The 23,153-nt window shown below is 43.1% G+C and overlaps 1 protein-coding gene across 1 annotated transcript; it reads right to left on the reverse strand.

Annotated features, from left to right (window-relative positions):
• Positions 1-4,226: 4,226 nt before the first annotated feature.
• Positions 4,227-18,567, reverse strand: FBXL3 (F-box and leucine rich repeat protein 3). The gene is made up of 5 exons (XM_048494832.1): positions 18,292-18,567; positions 15,230-15,596; positions 10,491-10,613; positions 7,914-8,085; positions 4,227-5,778 (listed from the first exon to the last, which is right to left on the reverse strand). The coding sequence occupies exons 2-5, from the start codon at positions 15,593-15,595 to the stop codon at positions 5,135-5,137; spliced, it is 1,305 nt and encodes a 434-aa protein (XP_048350789.1). The 5' UTR covers position 15,596; positions 18,292-18,567; the 3' UTR covers positions 4,227-5,134.
• Positions 18,568-23,153: the final 4,586 nt, after the last annotated feature.

The following is a 23,153-nucleotide window of genomic DNA, read 5'->3' on the forward strand; positions in this document are numbered from 1 at the left end:
GTACTGTAGCCATCAGCCTTTCCAGAGCCATCTCTATCCTCCCCGTGGCAGTATGGGGACCAAAGAGCTGCCATGTGAGCTGGAAAGAATCTGCTATTGACATGATAGAGGAGAGGAGCCAGTTATGATTGTCAAAGGGTGTCCAGCCAGCTTAGACTAAGAGAGGGCAGGGAAGCTTCTGGGTGAGCAGCAACAGGTGCACTGACAAGCCAGCACAATCAGGTTCATTTGGGTTTAGAACACACACAAAATAGTTCAAGGAGCTTTCTCCTCACCATGCATACCCATGAACCCATCCTCATCCTCCTCACCCCATGCTCTCTGGACTGTATTTGCAGTGCAAAGCAAACTTTCCACACACGCACAAAACAGCTTTTTCAGAGCAGATGTCCATCATCCCATACTCTTGGGTGGAGTGCTGAAAGGCCAAAGGGGGCAGAAAATTAGAGGAATTAGACAGTTTACAAGGAAGAGGGGCTTCATACTGTGGTGCAAGCATTGTGCTGAGCAATGTTCCCTATAAGCTGCGCAAATGCGCAGCCATGCAGACGGGAGTTCTCGCAGGCAGCCCTGTGCCATTCAGTAGAAGGGAACTTCCACGCAGTTCCCTACCATGGTTAGAGGGGGTACTAGTGCTCAGCATTTTAGCCCAGACTGTTGGAGGGGCAGCCAAGCTTTTGACAAGATTCTCAAGCTCACCTGTGCAAAAAAAAAATCACATGTGTAAGCTCACCGTACCATTCGCCTGCTCCCCTCAGCATACATGCAAAAGAGTTGAATGACACAGTAACCTCTGCTCTACAACACATGCACGCTAGCAGCAAACAGAGAAGTTCTTTAGGAGCCCCCATCCAGTTGGCAGGCTCTCTGAAGTTGCTCCATGAAGTTCCAATGATTGCTCCACACAGCTGCAGAACCTAATTGTGAGAATGCACAGAGAGAGTACAACAGGGGTTGTTATTGGAGACTACAAAAGAAGAAGTGCTTTCCATGTGGCCTCTAGAGCTAGGCCAACTGACAGAACAAACTCAGAAGGAACAGGGACCTGCAGAGTTTCCAGGAACTATCAAGGCGGTTTCGATGCTCAGGCATTTGGCCAGCCTGGTTAAATACATTACTGCCATTTCATCTGGCCTCCAGTGAGCATAAAGGTGGGGAGGGAGGAAGGAAAGGACAGCCATTTTACATTATTGATAATTATTTGTTTTATGTACATTTTATATTCAACTGTCCCTATGTCCTATCGAGGCAGTGATGAATACCCAGCACTCCAGATGTTATGGACTACAATTCCCATCAGCCCTGCCAGCATGGCCAGTTGGCCATGCTGGCAGGCAATGAAGTGAATCCTGTAACATCTGGAGTATAAGGCCCTGCAAACCTAGGGGGGGAGGGTGGTCTAGAAATTTAATAAATAACAACAACAACCACTGTGGCTCAGCAGTTCCACTGTAATAAAAAACAGCATTCCAAAACCTTGTGGAATGCTGACTGACAAGCGGTCTATTTGTGCATGCTGGGTCTATGGAATTTCATTGGCAGTACAGAATGGTAGCCTCCACCTCTTAAACTGCATCTAACTCAAACGAACAGTTGGATCCACTTAGCCCAACTTCTTTCTAACACTGACCAACCAAATGTCCCTGAGAAGCTCACACATGGAGTGCACGCCAGTGTTCTCTGGTTGCCCTGCATTGATTGTCCAATTTCCTTATGAGACCTGGAGCTCTAGTACCGTCAGAACGGGGAACACAGACCTTTCTCTACACCATCCACAATGTCATGGCCTTCCAACAACAACTGCTTGTGATAAATGAAAACACCCTGTAAGATGCTCCAAACCCTTGGCAAGTTCCTTGCCATCTCCAACTGGATATCTTTTGTACTCACAACCAGAACAGTACTCAGTATTTCAAGTGCTGCCACCCCACAGGTTTCCATGAAGGAAATATGGTAACGACTGCTGTGTTTTCAACACTTCTACTAATTGTCACTAACATGGAATTTGCCTTTTTTTAGTGTTGCCGCACATGACACCAATGGGGTTATCCACCATTACCCCCAATTTTTTTTCTCAGCCCGTCAATTCCATTTCCACCAGCATAGTTGCCATCTTTCTGCTGCAGAATGCACCGCTTACTTTCATTTTGCTTGTGTTGCTGCAATCTGAGCAATTTGATCTCGTCTGCAAACTGTGTTCACTTCTCCCACCTGATCATTTATGAAGAAACAGCACTATTCCCAGTACAACTTTCTGTGGAAACTTCAGAGTTTATTTCTGGGAAAGCTGTATGGAGGAATCTGATTTCCTCATTGAAGCCCATGAGAGAGGAAGATATATGAATGCAGAGCTTTGGTGTGCCTTTAACAGGAGTTATCACTAAATCAGGGGTGTCCAACTCTGGCGCCCAAGATGCTCATGGACTACGATTCCCATCAGCCCCTGCCAGCATGGCCAAATGCTGGCAGGGGCTGATGGGAATCATAGTCCATGAACATCTGGGGCACCGGAGTTGGACACCCCTGCACTAGATCATTTGACTCTGCTTAAGATGTGAGATAACAGTGCTAGGTTACTGTGTACACAGGATCTGCTTTGGGAACCTGGCATCTCATCCAAGTTAACTCTCATAACGTCAGGAGGGAAAGAGAACATTGTGAACCCGCATTATTGTGGACTGGAGTTTTCATATTCAATCTGAACTACTTAGGAGCTGGGTATTTAGGAGCTGAATTAAACTCTGTACTGAGGTCTGTTCCCTTGGCCTCCTGGCAATAGAAATTTTTTGGCCATCAAGTCACAGCTGACTTATGGTGACAGCCATATGGTTTTCCAGGCAAGAAATGTTCGGAGGTGGTTTGCCATTGCCTGGCTGTGTGCAGAGACCGTGGGCCTCCTTGGTGGACTCCCATCTCAGCTGACACTGCTTGGCTTCCAAGCCCTGACCATATCAGGCTAGCCTGGGCCATCCAGGTCAGGGCATAAACTTCATTAGCCACCTTGAAATAACTTCCATGCCCTACCTTCTATCCCCCTAGCCCTGCTCCCCATCTCACATTCTTTGAATGCCTGAAGCAAAATAGCACATTTGTCCAAATTCAATTGATTTACACACCTTTATTCAGATGCAGAGTTCACATACAGCCTTCCCTTTAATTTTGTTGGGAGCAAAATTCACAATACAAATTTAAAGAAAGTTGAAAAAATAACATTTTCCACAAAGTTGTGACCAATTCTGAACCATTCTAGCTAATTAAACGCTAAAGTTAAACTGTAAAATGCCTTTAGCTAAGAATGATTGAAGTACTGCAGCCCTTGAAAACAGTTAACAAGAATCCTGTTACACAACATTTACTACACAAGGTATGTGTTGGATCCAAACATCCTGGCTTCTAGGTATCAAGCCATTCGACACAAACCTGGATCCAAAGTCCTCTGCATCAGCAGAAGGCAATGCTGGGCATGCACATCATCAAGGACATGTGGGCATGAGAGAAAGAACTGACTGGAGCCAACCCCTACTACACCATGCTTGTTTTCTGTTTCAAAAAGATTTCAAGTTCTAGAGCAGGGGTAGGGAACCTGCGGCTCTCCAGATGTTCAGGAACTACAATTTATCAGCCCAATTGGCCATGCTGACAGAGGCTGATGGGAATTGTAGTTCCTGAACATCTGGAGAGCCGCAGGTTCCCTACCCCTGTTCTAGAGCTTGCATGTGACGGACGTTAAGTGTACATAATACACAATGTGAGTGTCGGGGGGCGGGGGGAAGGGGACCAACAGAACCAAAACAGGCTGCATAGACCTGCTCTCACATATATATAGTGGATATAAAAGCCAACCATTCTCCTTTGCACAGTATTTAAGACGGAAGGATCAGTACCAGAGAGATTTAAATCTAATTCCTCACAGGCAGTTTTGCAAATAAGCAAGCAAACCAGCTAACCTTCAAAAGGATGTCAGTCAATTATTGGTCGAGGGAGGGGGCATTTTAATAAATTTTAGTTTAGAAGCATTTTCAACTTGGCCCAAAAAACACTTATTTACAGACAGCATTGAGCCACTTTTCTGGTAAATTCTCACATCACAGCACTGACTGAAACAAGGAACAATATGTGTGGGGCAAAGGATTTAGTTCCTTCCCATGAAAGCATTATATTGTTCCATTCAAATTTACATTTACAAAAGTGCACAAAGGGGGGAAAAAAAACTTTTGGAAGCAATATTTGTTACAGTGATTTAATAAGCAGCACACAATTAATTACTTTGTCTACATATAGATTTCAGTCCAGTTTTATAGCTGTATTGCTCTGTCTCATTTTATCAAGATATTTAACAGCATATTATTTATTGTATGCTATATAGTAATATTAAGCATGTTTTGTAGTCTCGACCTCTCACTGCACGCTGATGTTAACCAATGAAAAGTCATTCCGAAAAAACAACATTTTTCTCCCTGCAAATTGTGTTTCAGTCCATCACAGTAATGAAAGTTAAAGAAGCACAATAAAATACTGTAAATGCAGTGGGTCCCCGCAGTGCTGAATATGTGGCTACTTCCCCAAATGTCGGGAGGTTCCACAAAATGTTAGGCCGTTTCAAGCCACTCCTCCTCTTATGATGGAAGCAGCCATTTTCCCAAGTGCAGGCCCTGCAGAATCCAAGGTGATGTCTCCCGGCTCTTCTCAGCCATCTCCTATTCCAGTGGAAGAGATTAAGGCCAAGGTTGGCTCTTTGCAACAGGTGAAAGATACACAGGGGAAGCAGCAAGTGGGGGGCAGGAAACACAATGGTGGGCACCGTGTTGCAGAGTGATGCTTTAATGTGTCTCAGCAAAACCTGGAATACAGATCCTGAACACCAGTCAGCTTTTCTATATAAATCAGAGGCCTGACAATGGAAAAGCAGAGCATCGCTAGAAAAAGTTTTATACAGATAAGTGCTCTGCTTGTCCTCAGACTGTTTGTTCCCTTCAACTTAGATTTTAGAAGCTGGAATTAAATAGTACATTTAATGTTTTTAGAACACATTACAATAAAACTCTATGGTATTAAATAAGCTTATGTAATTTAGATGCAATAGGGTATATTCAAACCGTAAGGTGCTGTGTTTCACATGAAGTCTTCAGAGAGCCTACCATGTGGGCATCATATCTGGAAACCAGACTCTACCGAGATGTTTTGACACTTCCCAATGAATCTGCTCCAAGCTGTACTTCTGGTCAGGAATCAAGACTTCTTCCATGATAGACAGTTGAGAAAGGCGGCCACCACACATCTTCACAAACTCCACAAAGGCACTGCAGGAGACTTCACACTCCCCAAGGCCAATAGCCGACAAATTCTTACAGCGCTCCGCAATGCAAATCAGCTCTTCGTCCAGTGGCCGCAATCCGTTGGCGCACACAACCAGCTCAACCAAGCGCGGACACGTCATTCCAACTCTGCCAAGTACGTCTTTGCTTACTGACCTCCCAAAATAAAGGTGAGTGACGGGCATCTCGTAACGAAAGAACGGACCAAATTCTTCTTCGTATAAGAAAAAATACATGACTAAATTGACTTTGGGAGAATGTCTGAGGAAAGCATCCCAGCTGCTCTTCTCGATCGCGTGGAAGTGTGTCTGTCCAGGGTTGTCGCTGACCACATCTATGCGCAAGTGTTCTAATCGGACGTGTTTTTCTGATGACAAGGCAAGGAGGAGGTCGTCACTCAGCAGATGGTAGTTTAACGCCAGCTCACGTAAACCATGGCACTGGTCAGCGACACAGAGGATCCCTGGGAAAAGGAACTCAGCATAAGAAATCCGCCTTCACCATCCAGCCTTTCGCACAGCTGAAGACCTGCCTTAACCTTCACTATGTGTGAATGAAGAGCTCAAGTGTTTTGTTTGGTTTTTGGACGAGAAGTGGTTCTATACAGACTAACGACATGTAGCATATTATTCAGAACAAACCGTTAATTAACACATAGGTTCTCTTGTGGAAGTGACTCAAGGAATGACATCTAAACAGAATTTAAATCACTCTGCCAGGATGACACATATGGCTAACTGGGACAAGGAAGCATGTTTTTTCTTCCACTTTCAAAAGTACAGTCACTGCAAAGGGATGCCACTGGCAAGAAATATGCAGCAGTTGAACACCTCTTTTCCATCTTCACAGAAAACATTTGGTTACCCAGTCAGATTCAGGGGACTTGATAGGACTGCACCCCAATATAATATTCTGTTTGTGTGTGCATGTCTATTTTTTCAGATTAGAAGGTTTGAATGTGGTAGGAAGAGAACACCGTCTTGTCTCATAATGAATTATATTCCCTATAAATCCAAGGTTCCCAAAGTGTGTGGTACCAACCCCTGGGGGGCAGTGGAATTATTTAAGGAGGCACCAAGGGGCAAGAGTGTTGCAGAGAGGCACTGGAGGCAGGCCCCTTTAGCTCACTGAAAAAAATACTTGCCAATGGCTTTTGCCTCCTAACCCAGGGTTCTATCATTGACCTCTTGGTGCAGTTAATCTTTGCATATCAGAACTATGCAGAGTTAACAGAACTCAGTATTAACCACAGAAAGAGGAAGAAAATCCAGAAGAATGGTACTGAGGAATATTACTTGCTAACAATTGCTATTAACATTTGTCCTACACTGTTCACTGGAAAGTTCCACTGTGTCCTGAATATTAGTCAAATTGTGTTTTGCAGAACAAATATTTAGGAAAAAATGCTTATTAGGACAAAGCATGTGGAAGGGTTATGGGGGAACTGGAAGCAAGTAACATAAAAGGCTTCCGCCAATCAAAGCTGTTAAGCAAGGGATGAACAGTGCAGGTGGTGACACACATACCAGTCCAACAAGTCTTCACAAAGGCAAACAAACAAGTGCTTGTGCGCCCTCAGAAAGACTGGACAAGCTTCCACCCGAGGCTCAGGAAGACTGGCCACCTGTTTCCGTAATGGTGTCCCTGCACCCACAAGCAGACGACATTTGCTGGCAACTGTTCTTTGGTGTCCTGTGTCTGAAAAACTGAGCTGAACTCTGCCTCTGAATGCCTGGACTTCTGTTCCACTTTCACAGTCTAATGAACCACGAGGCAAACAAAGTCTCTTACAACATGCTTAACTCTCTTCCACTGAAATAATGTGGAACGAACAAAACAAAACTTGTTATGAATTTCCCCAGGGCCAGAAATAACACACACACACACACACACACCCATCTAGGATTTACAGCAGAAAACATAGGCAGTTAGTTAAAATTAGTCTAGGTCATTCAGTACAAGGAACCACTGAAGCCAGAATAGCTGTTTTGTTATGTTATGGGACAATAGTCAACTGGTTATCTGTGACTGGTCAGATACCTTATGTTCCAAACTGGATCCAGTAAACTCCTCATGAATACATTACAGATCTTCCCCTCTTTGTCCTCATCCCAGAACCTGTGTCCACTCACAAAAAAGTTGATTCCAGGGGTTGTGGAGTAACAAGCCAGAGATGTCAGTGAGCTACAGCAAGAAGAGGCAATTTCGTTTCCTTTCTTCTCTTCACTGCTGCCCATCAACACATGAGGCTATTACTCCACGGAGATCCCGCCAAGATGGGTGGCAACTAGTCCATAAACTGGTGGGAAGGGAGATCCACAGCCACCAGAGCCCTCCACTGAAGGGTCACTGCATCTAGTCCATATTCTGCAAGTACACTAGTTTGCTTTAGTCATTGCTCCAGTAAAATCCATTACTAAAGACACAACCTTGTATTGCTGAATGCTTTACGTAGTCAAAATAACCAGTGTTATTCAGTGCACTAAATAAGTGAAAAAGTGAAAATAATTCTCATATATTTAGAAGAGCAGAAAGTATGCTGTTTGACCAACTGGGATTTTTCAAGATAACCATGTGAGAATGTAAGAGCAAGCTCACCTGCTGGAGAAACATGAGGACAGCTGTTCATCTTTAACAGTTTCAGGGTGTCACTGTTGTTAGCCACTAGTACCTTGAGAGATGGATCATCTACTGGTGTATCATCTATCTTAAGCGAAGAAAGTGACTTGGAGTTTACGAACACCACAGTCAGTGCAGAAATAAAGTGTGACTGCAGAAAGGAGAAAAGAATGGAGTTAGGACATGAAACATAATACTCACAGCACAAAATATGTTTTATCCACAGTAGAAAACCTGGCAAGTTACTGAAAATTTCTGAGCAAGTAACTTCTTTTCCAGATGCTTCTGGATAGACTATGTGCCTGAGACTGACTAGCTGAATATTGGAATACTTATCACAAACTTTCAGTTTAGCACTCCCAAGTTACAACACCCTCCAAATTCAAATGACGCATCTAGCTGGAAAGAAGACGGCCTACAACTTCATACAAAGTAAAAAAAAAAACCTGAGAAGGGATGCCAGTTTAGGTTGTGTGTCTACCTTTTGCCTGAAGGGCTACTCCAAATATCAGAGAAGGGAGTTTTTGCAAAGAAAAACTTGAAATAATCCCTAGTTAGGAAGTTATCAGGAAACTCATGACGTGGAATTATTACAGTAGAATGCTATATAGCAACAGAGTTACGCAGTACTGGCAGTACAGTTGAACACAGTCAGTCAAAAGGAATGCTGTTCTTATGCACTCCATCCCATCTTTGGCAGCAAGGTTTGGAACAGTGTAGCTGAAGAAACAGCCAAGCAAGCACCATACTGGCCTTACTGAGTAATGGCACATCTGAGGTCACAAAGAGGGTGAGATGTGTGGAGTTACTCCCTTCAATCTACAGGAAAACCAACAGGAATAAAGACCTAGCAAAATACACATCATTTCGGGCGGCATTTTAGGAAACTGGCAGAGGAGGAGAGTTCTGGACTATCTTTCAGCAACAGAAGTCCAAGTAAGAAATCCTCGACCAGATGTCCCAGAGAAGTTGAAAAGCTTTTCAGCTGGAAAACCAGTAAAAGGAGTAGAAAAAAACAACCACGCACATAGCGGTCAACCAATAGGATACTCTTAGCAAACGTCTGGCAGCTGAAATTTCCATTTTCTACAGCTTTTAAGAATATTTGTTGGCACCATCCTGGTGGCTATTGCAGTCTCTCTTATAAATCCTGAAGCAATTTCTTGGTTTCTAAGTGGGCAGTACTTCAGGGTAGCCTTTACCCAATCAAAACTATTTCCCAACACATGTTTGTAATACTGTGGTGAGCAGTATTCAAAATACTGTTAAGGCAACAGTGTAGCCTTGACATTCAAAATACTGTCAGGGCAACGTTCCTTCTAGACCACCCTGTCTGGTAGTATGTCAGGTTTTACGCTTTTTAAAGCTTCTCCAACATGAGCCCTTCGGGGGAGGGCGGTTTATAAACCCAAATAATAAAATAAATAAATAAATAAATAAATAAATAAATAAATAAATAAATAAATAAATAAATAAAAGCCCAAGAGTAAAAGAAGATTGGAGAAACTAATTATAAAAGCATGGAAAGAACAAACATACAGGAGAACAGAAAAGACCTGAGCAGCCGAGAAGCAGGAGCTACTCTGTAAATAAGTCATGAGGCACAGTGTCCTAGCTCTGCTCTGATGTCCCAGGAAGGGAGGGCAGCCACAATGCTCCTCTGTGCTCCCACAGCCAGGGAAGCAGTTCTACAAGCAGTGATACTCGACACAGATGCATCTGCAGTCTCTGCTCCCAGAAGAGCACCCACACATCCAGCAGTCATTGGGCTACTGTGTTCCCCCACCTCATCCCCCACCCCCCCCAGAACCCAGCCAGCTTTGTGCCAAGATCAGACTAAGAGGCAGAAAAGCAGAAGGAAGGGACACATGTTTGCTACCTGGCTGCTCCTTCACCTTTTTATCAGAATGGAGAACTGAAAGCCAAAACAAGTTGAAGCCAAAAAAGAAACCTTTCAAGATTTAAAAAGTTCAGACAAAGCTATATGGAATTCCTTGCAACACACCCGTTCACTATCAGTGGGCAAACCACAGGATGGAAGGGAAAGGGAAAGGTTACTGCAGCTCCCTGTACAGTGTCTGACAAGCGACCTCCATGAATGTAGAAGGCTTGACAAGGAATACAAGGGGTAAAGAACATAGCCTACAATGACTGGACAGTCAGTCAGCTCACAAAATGATGTTCTGGACCAGTCAGATAACAGAAAGTTCAGGGAGAGGCTTGCACATCTCCATGAAGCCATCCCACAATTTAGCTCCATAAATTGTAATTATTTTTTCCCAGGGGGGAATTTATTTCAGCAATGCTTTGAAGCACCTTTACTATCCCACTGGTAATTCAACAGTCTTTGCACTGAGTTGGTATGTACTGCAAATGAACCATTTTTGCAATACTATCTACTCCCCATCCCTGCAAAGAGGTAAATTTAATCCCACAATTTAATCCCAGTCAGCCCAAATAATAAGATAGAATCACTTGTTTAACCACAGGGAACCTGGTCTTCCTCTTAGAGAAGTGTGAAATAAAGAACTTCCATTTTCAGTAAGCAATTAATACCTTTGGTAAATCCATGAAGCTTGGTCGAGCAGTGGAAATTAATCCAAGAGTTTTTAAGGAGCAGTTCACAAGCTGTGATAAAATATCACAAGCTGCTTCAGCTGATTCCTTGCTGCTGTCCACCTTCAAAAGGAAATGAAACAGTGAATTCACTTAGTGCATTCGAATTCTGATTCTTGATGAACTGGGAACACTTGAAAAGAATCAAATATTACAATTTTTATTCCATTCTTCTAAAAAGGTGAAGTACCTTCAATTTAGATCACACTGATTTGGGCTTTTTTTTTAATTTAATGAATACCACTCCAAATCTCTTTAATTAATTGTCATTTTAAGACACTATAAAGTACAACAGAACAAACAGAACTGTTACATAAATGTCTGTATTAACAAGAATTTTCAAAACTGGATATTAGCCTGGCTGATACAGAATTTGCAAGGATATGTATTGAAGGGCTTCATGACAGTGATATACTTGTTAAAATATTAGCTGTTAGCATCTCATCATGGTGGGTAGAGCACAGGGTTTGGGGTAGACCAAAACAGAATGTTAAGCATGTATGTAAAAACTCAGCACCTGCAGGATCAATTAATGTGGGCAGCTGTTTTCTCATGTTTCACAACAGGATAATGAGGACTGCCCACCAGTTAAAAACATGTTATAGTTGAACAATCAACGGCCTTCAATTATATTTAATCATTCTATTTGAAAAAAATGAGGGTATTACCAACAGTCAAACATTCAGACGTTTTGGGTGGGGGATATTTAAGTGTAAGATAAACAGTTACCTTTTAAGATAAACAGTAACCTTTTAACCTCTTTAACATAGCAACATAGAATCAAAATAATATTGAAAATGTGTCCCTACAGACCAAGAGATTAATCTGCTAAAGTGTTAGCTGCTTATCACACTAACTAAACTTGTTAAGATTTGAACTACAATAAGTTTCTCCTGGAAAAGTTAACAAAAGTGGTCTCAAACTGCAGAACAATTTTCAACTGAAAACACCTCTAAAGAACCCAAGAAAGAATCTGACAGAAATCTATGACAAGATCAAAAGAGAATTCAACAAAATCAAAAAGGGGAAAGAAATACAACGGAGTATCAATTAGATATCCTTGAAACTGAGGAAATACAGAAGAAATTGAGATTTTTAAGATAGAAGCATTTTGCTTAAATAAATAAGCCAGCAACATACCTGGCACATTATTTAAGGAAGGAAACTAAAACCGAAAGCCACCTCATCCCCAAATGGTAGCTACTTCATGTAACTGGCAAAGAGTGGCCATATATTCAGCAGTAATGTATTATTTACTGCACACAGGTATTTCAATTTAAACGTGATCCAACACCCTCCCACCCCGGCCTTATACATACACATTTTAACCTAAGAATAGTCCTGTTGGATCATACCAGCACTCTGTTTCCCAACCAGATCTTTCAGAAAGGGTCACAGGCAAGTGCAGAGGCGAAAACTGTACTCTATTGCTGCAATCCAACAACCGGTATTTAGAAATATATTGGACACAGAAGATCCATTCTCTAGTAATTCTTTCTTTATTAAAAGTATTTATATCTTGCCTTTTGATAGCCGTATTCAAAGTGGCTTCTAATATCTTTTTAAGGCCACTTATGCTAGCAGTGATTATATCAAGTCACAGTGAGTAACAAGTTAACAACACTTTGTAGGAAGAGGTCTGTTCTGCTCATCAATTCATTGGCTGATCCCAACTTTTAGTATCTTGGGAGTGGAAGTAAAAGTTTTTCGATGCGTGTTTCCATACCATACACAATTTTATGAACTTCTATCATGCCTTTTCTCTGAACTGAAACTGTTAAAGGAAGACTTTTTGCCTTAGATGGCTTCCTTGATTTTGTTCATTAACTGTGATGCAGTTATCTTAGTTCTGATGTTACCTTTCCCAACCTGTAGTATATATTCTAAAATTATAGTAGTGAAGTTTTAAGTTTTTATTTGACCCTGTCCAACTTCCTTTTTGACTAATCCACCTACTTTTTCAGAACCTTTCCCCCCCTAAAATCTAATGTTGAGCTTTTGGAAAATAAAACGGTAGATGCTGTTCGTCTCTAGTTCACCACTACCTCTCACACAAATAAACCCTGAAGAAAAACAATCATGATCAAGCCCCAGGCAGCCTCTCCTCTAGCTGGTTCCATGATTAACTGTTCTAAGTCATAATCATTTTGGATATTTAGAAATTATTTCTCTGATGCAATTCAAACATGCATTGGTTCTCACCCAATCAGAGTGAGAACCCACTATTACAACGTTCTCTCTTGGGTCACCTCCCTTATGTTATCTCCATTTCAAGATCAAAGTTCTGCTCAGAGGTGATATTAAATTACCTTTGGGGCCTGTTATTTCTACCCATAGTAATATGTGGAGGAGTTTATCCCTCTTAAGTTCTCTAGTTCCTTTCTGAATCCGACCACAGCTGTTGAGGCACCCTATTAAGTCTCCTCAGGCACACACATTCAAGAGGAATGTGGAACAGCTAGAGAAGCAACATCTCAACAGAATGCATTTCCAAGGAAAACACGGCTACTGTGGTACATACAACACACTGCAGTCATAAGAGTCTGGCAACATGGACAAGAAGAAAACTACTATGGTAACTGGTAATTCAGTTTCATGCCCTGATGCTAAGTCGGCATATTTAGAAGTAAATTCCACTGATATCCCCCTTCTTGGCCCACACCAAGTGAACTTTCTCTCAGCAGAGCTACCATAAAGTTGGCTAGGAAGCTGCCAGTCTTCTTGGTGCCACTATTTAAAAGGCAGCCGGGTAACCAGATTCCATTTCCTCTCTGTGATACACTTTGGAATTTTGCAAACAAAAAAATGTGTCAGAGAATCTTTTGATTTATGTCTTCTGTGGCATATCTCCACTTGACCTGCTTATTTTATGACATTTTGCATTCTAAGACAAATCTCCAATAACCAGAGTCAAATTATTACTTTTCCCTGGGAGTGAAAAAACACTGAGTCCAGACATATATTTTAAAAGGAAGATCAATAGAAGCATACATTTGTTTTGTGCTATGGAATCAGAAACTGGCTTCAAAATTTAAACACAAATACTTGTGGTCTTTACACACATGAGCTCACTCAGTATACATATAAGTTGGACCACCTGGTCTGAAAGTGGACTACCACATAAGTTTGACCACCTGTCCAGAGGCGTACCGGGGTGGGGGTGGGGAGAAAGGCTCCTGGAGACAACTCCTTCTCTGGGTGCCCCCCTGCATGCTCAGGAGTGGGGCTTGGGGCCACGCCCAAGCCCCCCCCCCCCCGGGTTCCCTGCAGCCTGGCTTCTCTTTCCATGACCTGGGGAGAGAAATAGCATGGCCTCCAGCAACATGTTTTTAAAAGCTGGGAGGCCGGGGGCAGGGTTTAGGGGACAGGGCCACACCCTAAGCCCCCGCCCATTCCAGGGGGCTTAGGGGGTGGGGCCACACCCCCAAGCCCCTGCTCTCCCTGCTTTTAAAAGCATGTCGCTGGAGGCCATGCTGCTTCTCTCCCCAGGGGGAGGGAGGTGGCCGGAGCATCAGGAGGGGGCATGGTTTTCAGGCTCCCTCCACGCCCACATGGGTGGAGCTGAGGGAGCCCAAAGATGATGAGGCAGCAGGACTTCCTGCTGCCTCGTTCTCTTCCCAGAAGGCATCTGGTAACATTGGAGACCGATTTTGCACCCCCCACATGACCAGATTAGTTGTGCCCTGGGACATGGGTTACCACATGTCCCTGGGCAGATATGCACCTGCATCTGGCTTTCTTTACCTGTTTCACTGTACTCATTTAGCTTGGTACTCAGGACTGTACTCATATGCTAATGCTATAAAGAACATAGAATTAGTAAGTCCAAACAGAAACTGAAAGTTCTGAATTCAGAATTCTCCCTACTCCCTTTAATAAACTTGTTCAAAGAATTGAGAACATAAGAACATAAGAAAGAGCCTGCTGGATCAGACCAGAGTCCATCTAGTCCAGCACTCTGCTACTCGTAGTGGCCCACCAGGTGCCTTTGGGAGCTCACGTGCAGGATGTGAAAGCAATGGCCTTTTGCTGCTGCTCCCGCTCCCGAGCACCTGGTATGCTAAGGCATTTGCAATCTCAGATCAAAGAGGATCAAGATTGGTAGCCATAGATCGACTTCTCCTCCATAAATCTGTCCAAGCCCTTTTTAAAGCTATCCAAGTGAGTTTGCAGTGAAGCACAAATTATAGACATGAAGTCTTGGCAACTAAGATTTTGTTTTCTTTTATTTAAAATAAGCACCTCATGGGAGTGTTTCATTGGGCAGAAGGATTTCCATCAGTGAAGGGCAATATTCTTACTGTCTGCTCCTGCTACAGTACAAAATGCCTGCAAAAATTCTTTGCTGGAAGGGGACTGGAGATCACCAGGATCAGCATTTCATGGGTCATTTTTGGTTTTGGTAGAAGCCAAGAAATTTATGTCATGCTGTTAGACCCAAGCCCATCATCACTGCAAAAAGTATTACCATACTGCAAAATATGTTGTTTCAATTTCTCCTGTTTTCTTAGACACATCAATAGGCTGGTTGGGACAGATAAATAATTCAGTTTCTCCCCAACAAGCCACTGAATAGTATCAGAGTGATTATTTTATTGGGGGGGGGGGAATGTGTGCATAGGGAGATGGAGGAAGGGCAGCAATCTACAAAATAAATAACTTTTTTAAAGCATAGTTACCTTGAAACTAACATACTGTAAATGATTTGAATGCCTTTTGATAATTTGCTTAATAAGCTCTGGATGAGTAGCCTTCAAATAAGATGTAGCTGGCTGATTCAGTTCAAACTCAAAACATCTCCACAGTTCAGGCATATGGAACACCTGGTTCCACCCACGGCAGACCTGTGATGCATGAGCACGATCCAGAAGAGGCAAATACTGGAACACCTGCAGAACAATGTCTGGAATGAGATTTCCCCAGTCAGGGCTCTGAAGCACTCTGGCACATCCTTGATCCGTTGTCTTCAGCTTTTTACCATCTGCTGTATTCTCCTCATCTGATAAATGATCACTGGCTTTGCTGTTTTTTCTTCCTCGTTTCATTCTATAAAAATAAGCAAATATTTACATAAAACAGGTTAAATATTATTTTTCAAAAGGGGTGCAGAATAAATGTGGAATTATTTTATAACTCTCTGTATTCTGAAACGTGATAAACAAAGGAACACTTTTAAGTGGAAAACTTAGTACATATTGTGCTATATCTTTAAAATATTTGCTATGGATTGGATCCTACAAACTATTTCACTTGATCTCACCAGATCCACCTCCTCTCTGATACCCCCTGTCCTGCCTGACTTTAGTCCACATGGATCCAGTCAAAAAGGGCTACTTTCCCTACCAATAACTTTGCTGGGACAGATCCATTTCATCCTATTTAGACATCTAATGAGATTCAGATTCTGAATTGTTGAGACCATTGGGTTTTTGTTATTCTGGATTATAAACACATTATTTATAAATTATGCATTTATAATAATACACAGTGCACAAGATCCTATGCATATTTTCCATTATAGAAGCTACATTAGCAATGTAATGATAGGAACAAGGGCAGGTAACTGCATTAAGACATGAACAACGGACGATTTGTTTATGACAAGAATGTTCATACTGATGCTGAGAACTTTCTAGTTTAGGTAGTTTTCAAACTAACCAGCTTGTTGTGATGACTGAATTCGGGCACCTTAACAAACTGATTCTTGTTATCAACTTTCTTTCAAACCAGGATTAAGCTGTGGCTGCAAGATCACCATATAAAAATATGAAGTGTTATCTGGTATTTACATGCTTTGCTCAATAATTAGGCCCTTCAGGGATTCATTAGACATAGTTTCATTTGACTCCTGCAATTCCCAGAATCCATATTTTTGTTGTAACTTAAATAACTGGTAACAACGTAGTCATATATACCACTCAGCCTCCACTTGAAAAACAAGGTCTTCTGGGTTTGTTTGAAACACAAAGATATACTGGGCCAGTCAATGGCCTGTGTATTTTCAGGAGGTGGGAGGAGATTTTCATTATTGTTTACACCAGGGATGTCCAACTCTGGTGCTTCAGATGTTCATGGACTACAATTCCCATCAGCCCATTGGCATGGCCAATCTGACTTTTTAATTACCTTTTAGTAAGAAGTCTGAGATAGGGTAGAAAAATAATACTAGGTGTTTCCAACATATTTGAAGCATCCTGGACTCTGTAAAATCTCCACAGCACCAAGACATGTAAGAATTTGGTGGCACCAAGTTCTACAGGTTTCCCACACTATTGTCATCCCTCTGTCTAACAAGCGGCTTTGAGCAGCCTACAGGAGCCTCATCCAACAGGGAAAAGAACACGATCAGGAAAAGTACTGCATGCTTTCTAACACTGCCATCTGCCAACTAACACTGCCAACAAGCAAATTGCCACAAAAACTTCTACAAATAACTTTTACGGTTTTTGTGTAACACACGGCAAGCCTTCTACTGAAAGTCACGGCAGAGCTATAGTTTCCAAACTTCAAGTCTGTGGAAGCTCCAGAAATGTTCATTCTTAATTTACTATTTATTATTTTGTATAGATCATTCACATTTCACAGCTGTTTACAAATCTCTCCATGTCTTTTGATTCTGCAGTTGACTGGACAGGTGTACATCAAAAATAGGAGAAAATGCGTGACCTACTAATGTAGAAAACATTCCTTCACAGATATTGGATGTATGTGAACTGCAAGCAGAGTGAAGCCAGAAAAACCAAGATTATTTAGTGAAGAATGTATAATGTATTGTATTATTCAATTTGTATACCGCCCTCCCCTGAAGGGCTCAGGGCGATGAACAACAGTATAGTACCAAACATCAGTAATCATAACATCAAGCACAGTGGTGGGATCCAAAAATTTTAGTAACAGGTTCCCATGGTGGTGGGATTCAAACAGTGGCGTAGCGCCAATGGGACTGGGTGGGGCATGACGGGGGTGGGGCATAATAATTTCTCTGTTACTGTAAAAAACTCTTACTGTAAAAAGGTGAATTTTTAATAGAAAGAAGAAAGTCATGGAACTGGGTAGGCAGGAGAGAAAGATTCAGGCTGGCATTCAACTTAAGTTGATCACACTTTTGCAAATAAAAAATAAACTGGGCTTATTTTGCTGATGTCCCAACTTCTGCTAGTCTGTTCTTTGTGTCCGAACAGCCCTATGTGAAAAGGTATTATTGTCAATAATGTCTCAGAGGCACTGAAATATTCACAGCAATATGGGCAGAGCAACTGGCCTAACGCAATCACTTTGGAGAATGCCTAAATTGACGACAGAGGAAAGGTAGCTTGTGGCTTTTTATTTGGATGGTAAGATCCCAACATTTGAGGCAGAAAACATATGTGAAAAATAAGAATGATCCTTGCACTTGAGACTGGTAGGAGAAGAAAAGGGAGATCTAAGAGCTGTACACGGTGGTATATCTGAATCTGCAGGATAAGAAGCATAATTTTCAGACGTGAGCTTTAGTGAATGGGGGGGACTACAAGAAGAAGAACATAAGATGGGCGTGGCTGGTAGACAACATGGGGGAGTGAAATATTTTGACTGGGAAAAAGGAGCTCCTTTCGCCACACCTCCAAGGGCAATGGTCCCGTCCCCCCTCCCCCCGCGCCCGATAGTCGCTTCCCTGAGAAAGAAAATCAGCCTAAGGGGCGAAGAAATGAAGAGACTTCCCGCTTTCCTTATCTCCCCACCCACCTACCTGCCCACTTACCTGCCGGCGTCGTCTGCTTCCCGCGCCTCACTTAACCCGGGCCGGGACTGCCTCGCCTGCTCATCTGCGGCCGCCTCATCAGTGGCCCTGTCCGGCTCAGACGGACCGCCCGCTCTCGTTTACCACCGTCGCCGCCGTTGGGAATAAAATCAACAATCGGTCGTGCAAGCAACCGAGAGCAAAATAAAAAGGCCGCCGCCTTCTTGTTTACTTCGGGCCCAGAACAGCGGAAACGCCGCTAGTAGAAGGAGAAGCCAAAATGGCGCCCGCCCCGCCTCAGACGCCGCATTGGGTGCCTGGGCCGATATAGGCGTCGCCCCGCTCCACCCCGCCACACAAACACACCCTCGACCCCCGCCAAGAAGAACTGTAACCCTGAGGGAGATTCTTCATCTGTGGGGTGTGCATGTAGCTTAGGGTGATTTTCGACTTTTTTTTTTCTTTCAACGAGAGGAAGCTGTTCCGTAGAATACCGTTGCAGAAACAAGGGCCAAAGTCAAGTCTTAGGCGGTGGATACGATTTATTTGAGGCTGCTTGCTTGGTTTATTAATTTGACAAGCGATTCTGTGAATATCTTGTTGGATCAAACCAGTAATCCATCTAGTCCAGCATCCTGTTATAGACAGGGGCCAACAAACAATGTATAGAAAATCCACCAGACCACGGCCACACAGGCCGGAAAACCCACCAGAACCAGTTGAATCTGGCCGTGAAAGCCTTCGACAATACAATGTATAGAGAGGCCTTCTCCTCATGTTCCTTCCTAGGCTAGCACAGGAAGCCTACTTTGCAGAATTGCTGTGAGGATAAAATGGAAGGCAAAAGAACAACCTATGCATCTTGAGTCTTTGCTGAGGAAAATGGCAGAGTATAACTGAAGTAAATAAAATAAATACTATGCCCACTTTGTTGTGCTGCAGGCTGAGAATGGCCTACTATGGCACCTTAGCATAGTCTCCCCAGGATGCCGTGCAGGAGGCAGAGAACTGAGGCCTATTTATCTTCTTTAATGCAATACCAAACTAAGGGTACTGTACTTTGGTCACATTATAAGACAACAAGAGACACTAGAAAAGACAATTTAACGCTAGGAAAAGTTGAAAAGAGGAAAGATACAACATGAGATGAATTAGTCAAGGAAGCCGTGACCTTCAGTTTGCAAGACTTGAGCAAGGCTGTTAATAAGACATTTTGGAGGCCATTAATTCATAGGACTGCCATAAATCAGAAATAACCAGATGATTCTGACATTTAGGGAGGGAAGAAGAACAGTGATGAATTCCACACCTGATAACCATGTTACAATCTCCACCATTCAAGGCCACCATTCAAAAGCTTTCAGTGTTGTCACCAACTCAGTCTTAATTAGCAAAAAATGTTGCCACAGATAATAGAGCTCCTCTCTACAAAGATCAATTACACAAAGATCAATTGCAGAAACCAGTGCTGGGGTTGGATGGTGAGTCTTCTGTCTCTCTGCACCTCCCCACCTATAGCACTGATCTTTAGCACATGGGTTGGGAACCTTGGAACCCCCATCTGCCGATCTGTAAGACCCTGCTGAACCACTGTTTTTGCCTGCCTTCTGGAAGGACCTGCTATTAGCATGCAGGTGTGGAGAGCAAATAGCCCACTATCTGCCTCTCTTTGCAGACATGCTGAGAGGAGCAGTAAGCGGTGAGGTGAGGTCTCCCCGCTGTGGAGAGATTCCTCGATGGCCTGGGGCAAGACTGGTCATTTAACTGACAGGAAATTTCCCAGTGGGGCATTGCATGGCCCTGGTGGGGTACTCCTGGCCAAGCCTCAGGGATCACCTGAGTCAGACCTTTCATTGATAATCTCTGTCAGTCTCCTCCTGCACTGCTGACATTCTATGGGATGAGGTAAATGACCAGTGTTGATGCCATTGAGGTGGGTAAGCCCTGTGGCACTAAGGCACAACAAGGGCTGCTCAGCTACTCTTGGTCTAGGGCCAGATTTCCTTTCTGTCCATGGCTCTGACTTGGCTTGCTCCTCTCTATATCTCCTAATCACCTGGTGATATCATGTGATTTCATGTCACATGCTTGCAACTTGATAGGTCTCAGATCTGGAAAGGTTGAAGACTATTGACCCATGGGATATTGCCAAGTCTGACTTGTCTTCCATATGATGTGACATCAACATGAAACCTCTGTGACAGATAATATGTAAATGGGGATTTACAGTGGAATAACATCAGTGTGAAAGCTACCATGGTGTAGTAGCTAAGAGTAGGGGGCTGTAATCTGGAGAACTGGGTTCCATTCCCCACTCCTCCACATGAAGTTTGCTGGGTAATCTTGGACCACTCACAGTTCTCTCAGAACTCTCTCAGCCCATACAGAGGCAGGCAATGGCAAACTGCCTCCAAACATCTCTTGCCTTGAAAGCTCTACAGGGTCCCCATGCTATTACTTGCCAGCACACGCACACACAATATCAATGTTTTAGTTTTAACGTTTTCCCTTGAAGGGATTCTGAGGTGGGTGGAGGGCAGAGTCATAATTCTGAGCTTGGAATTTTCTGGAGATTTGGGGGATGTGGAGTCTGGGGAAGGTGGAACGTAAGGAGGGGAAAAAGCTTCAGTGGGATATAACACCACAGAATCCACACTCCAAGCCACCAACCATTTTCTTTGCAATTTAGAGATCAGCTGTAATTTTGGGAGATCTCCCAGGTGTGGCCTGGAAACGCTAGTGGAAAGGCAACATAGAAATGCTTTAAATAAATAAAAAGTTGCAAAACTCCTCTGACATCTTCGTTTATCTAACAATGCAAGATGACTTCATTAAAAGGTGGGAATTGGCTGAGGCAAATGGCTATCAAACAGTTGGAGAGGGTGTGGAAAACAATTGATTGGGCAGGTAAGCAAGAGGAAAACACTCTTAACAAGTGGGGAGGAAGCAGGTCCCAGTGCAGGAGGACAGGATATCATATATTCTAATAGCTAAATTGGCTGAATCTGAGATTACTTAAATCTGGTGCCTGGCACTGTGAATGGACAAGACAGATCTTTCTACAAACATGAAAGATACCCCAGGATTCCAAAAATGTTAAATGCTGCTTGGACTGACAGATCATAAGATCTTCTAACTAAGGTTGCCAGCTGTGTTGCCTGGACATCAGTTATAATTGCAGGTCTCCAGCCACAACCTGGAGTTTGGCAACACTACTCTCAGCCTCTATGACCTTGCAGGTGTTTCATTGGGGAAACCAGATGAGAATCAGGCAGCAGCGCAGGTTGTCAGCTCTCAGAATTATTAACAGAGACTCCTTCCCTGAACAGGTAACAGCAATAGCTAATAAGCTTGCTTGCTATGAGAACTTCCTTCAGCCTGTATAGCTTAAAATCAGTCAAGCGGATCAACATGTGGTTAACTCATAAGGCAGTTTGAAATACTGACCTAGATCCAGGAAGAGAGTTGTCACAAAGGCCACCTGGAAGCTACACGGAGGAGGAATGGTGCTTTGAGATCCTTAGTGGAATGGCAGGATAAAAACAGATGGAAGATAGAGAGGACTTCAAAGCAGTTGGTTTCATGCTCATCAAGGGCAGGCTTCCACATGCCGCCGCCTCATGCTAAGAACAAACAAGTCGACTCCCTCGACCCACACCTGTCTGTGCTATGCCTGTGGGGCAAAGGGAGAGTACCACTTCCCAGTAGGAGCTATTCTGCAGAACGGTTTGGGAACAAGACTGTACGCAAAGCTATTTCTAGCAGAGTTCTTTTCACAGGCAATTTATGGCACTTAGAATCCCACACAAGGGAGCTTGATGGCATATAAGGCAAGAGGAGTGAAAGCAAGGAGTACAGTCCGTACCAATGATTCCACCCAAAAGACTCTACTAATTTCTGCACCCCAGTCCAGCAAGACTCAAGTCCCTTCTTTTGGAAGGAAGAGTAGCAGAAACTGCTTTAAAGTAATTGAATTCAGGAGATGCATTTATGTTACTGTCAGAACCTGTATCAGACTGTTACCCACAATAAAATAAAAGCACAATTTTATTTTATATTATTTTCTGTTCATTTAGTCATAAACATTTAGACAATTTTTTAAAGGTCTCCATCATGTGCATGAGAGTTAAGAGCATCCAGGCCTGACTCAGGAAGCTACACCCTCTGCTTCAATGTTCCTATTCAGAACATAAAGGGACTCATGAACAATCACAAAGGGTGCAGGTCTTGTGACTGTCTTTACTAGCCGCAACCAGGAAGAACACCTTTAGCCGTGGCTACCACCTTTTCTCTCCTGAAGGGATTAAGTCGATAAGGTCCAAGGCAGGAGCCTTGTGCCACTGATGAGATCACCTACAGCAGGGAAGACCCCTGCTCCACTCCTGGATTTGCCTTCCGCTAATGAGAAAAGAGGACCTTTTATTATTTATCCTCCTCCTATATGTTTGAATTTTTCCCCTATAAATTGTGTTGCATGTGCCTTGTTTGGCGCGTTCGTCTTAGTACAGTGTTCCTGCTTCAAGATTCTTGTGCCTGTCCTTATTTCCATTGGGAATCCCTCTCTTCTTGCCAGGCCGGGTTTCGCTGCCACCTGATTGGTACTGCTTCAGCAGCATTAATTGTTACTCTGGCAGCAGGTAACAAGACTAGGATCTGGAAGACTCAGGTTTGGATACCCACTCTGCTGGGTGATCTTGAGCCATCACGCACTCTTAACATTACCTACCTCTCAGAGTTGTTGTGAGAGTACAGTGGAAGAGAGGAGAATGATGTAAGCTGCTTTGGACTCCCACTGGGGAGAAAGGTGGTATAGAACTAAAGAGAAGTTTAAAAATGGCTCCTGATTCTTCTTTGTCTGTCAGAAAATCTGGCATAAATTGGCA

The sequence above is a fragment of the Sphaerodactylus townsendi genome, linkage group LG04 (assembly GCF_021028975.2).
Source record: "Sphaerodactylus townsendi isolate TG3544 linkage group LG04, MPM_Stown_v2.3, whole genome shotgun sequence".
Taxonomy (NCBI): domain Eukaryota; kingdom Metazoa; phylum Chordata; class Lepidosauria; order Squamata; family Sphaerodactylidae; genus Sphaerodactylus; species Sphaerodactylus townsendi.

Excerpts from the sequence above, each read along its gene's own strand:
- FBXL3 (XM_048494832.1), bottom strand. The coding sequence starts at position 15,595 with ATGAAACGAGGAAGAAAAAACAGCAAAGCCAGTGATCATTTATCAGAT. Across the intron at positions 8,086-10,490 it reads GCTTCATGGATTTACCAAAG|TCACACTTTATTTCTGCACT; the intron begins GTATTAATTGCT and ends TCCTTTCTGCAG. Across the intron at positions 5,779-7,913 it reads TCCTCATGTTTCTCCAGCAG|GGATCCTCTGTGTCGCTGAC; the intron begins GTGAGCTTGCTC and ends TCCTTTTCCCAG.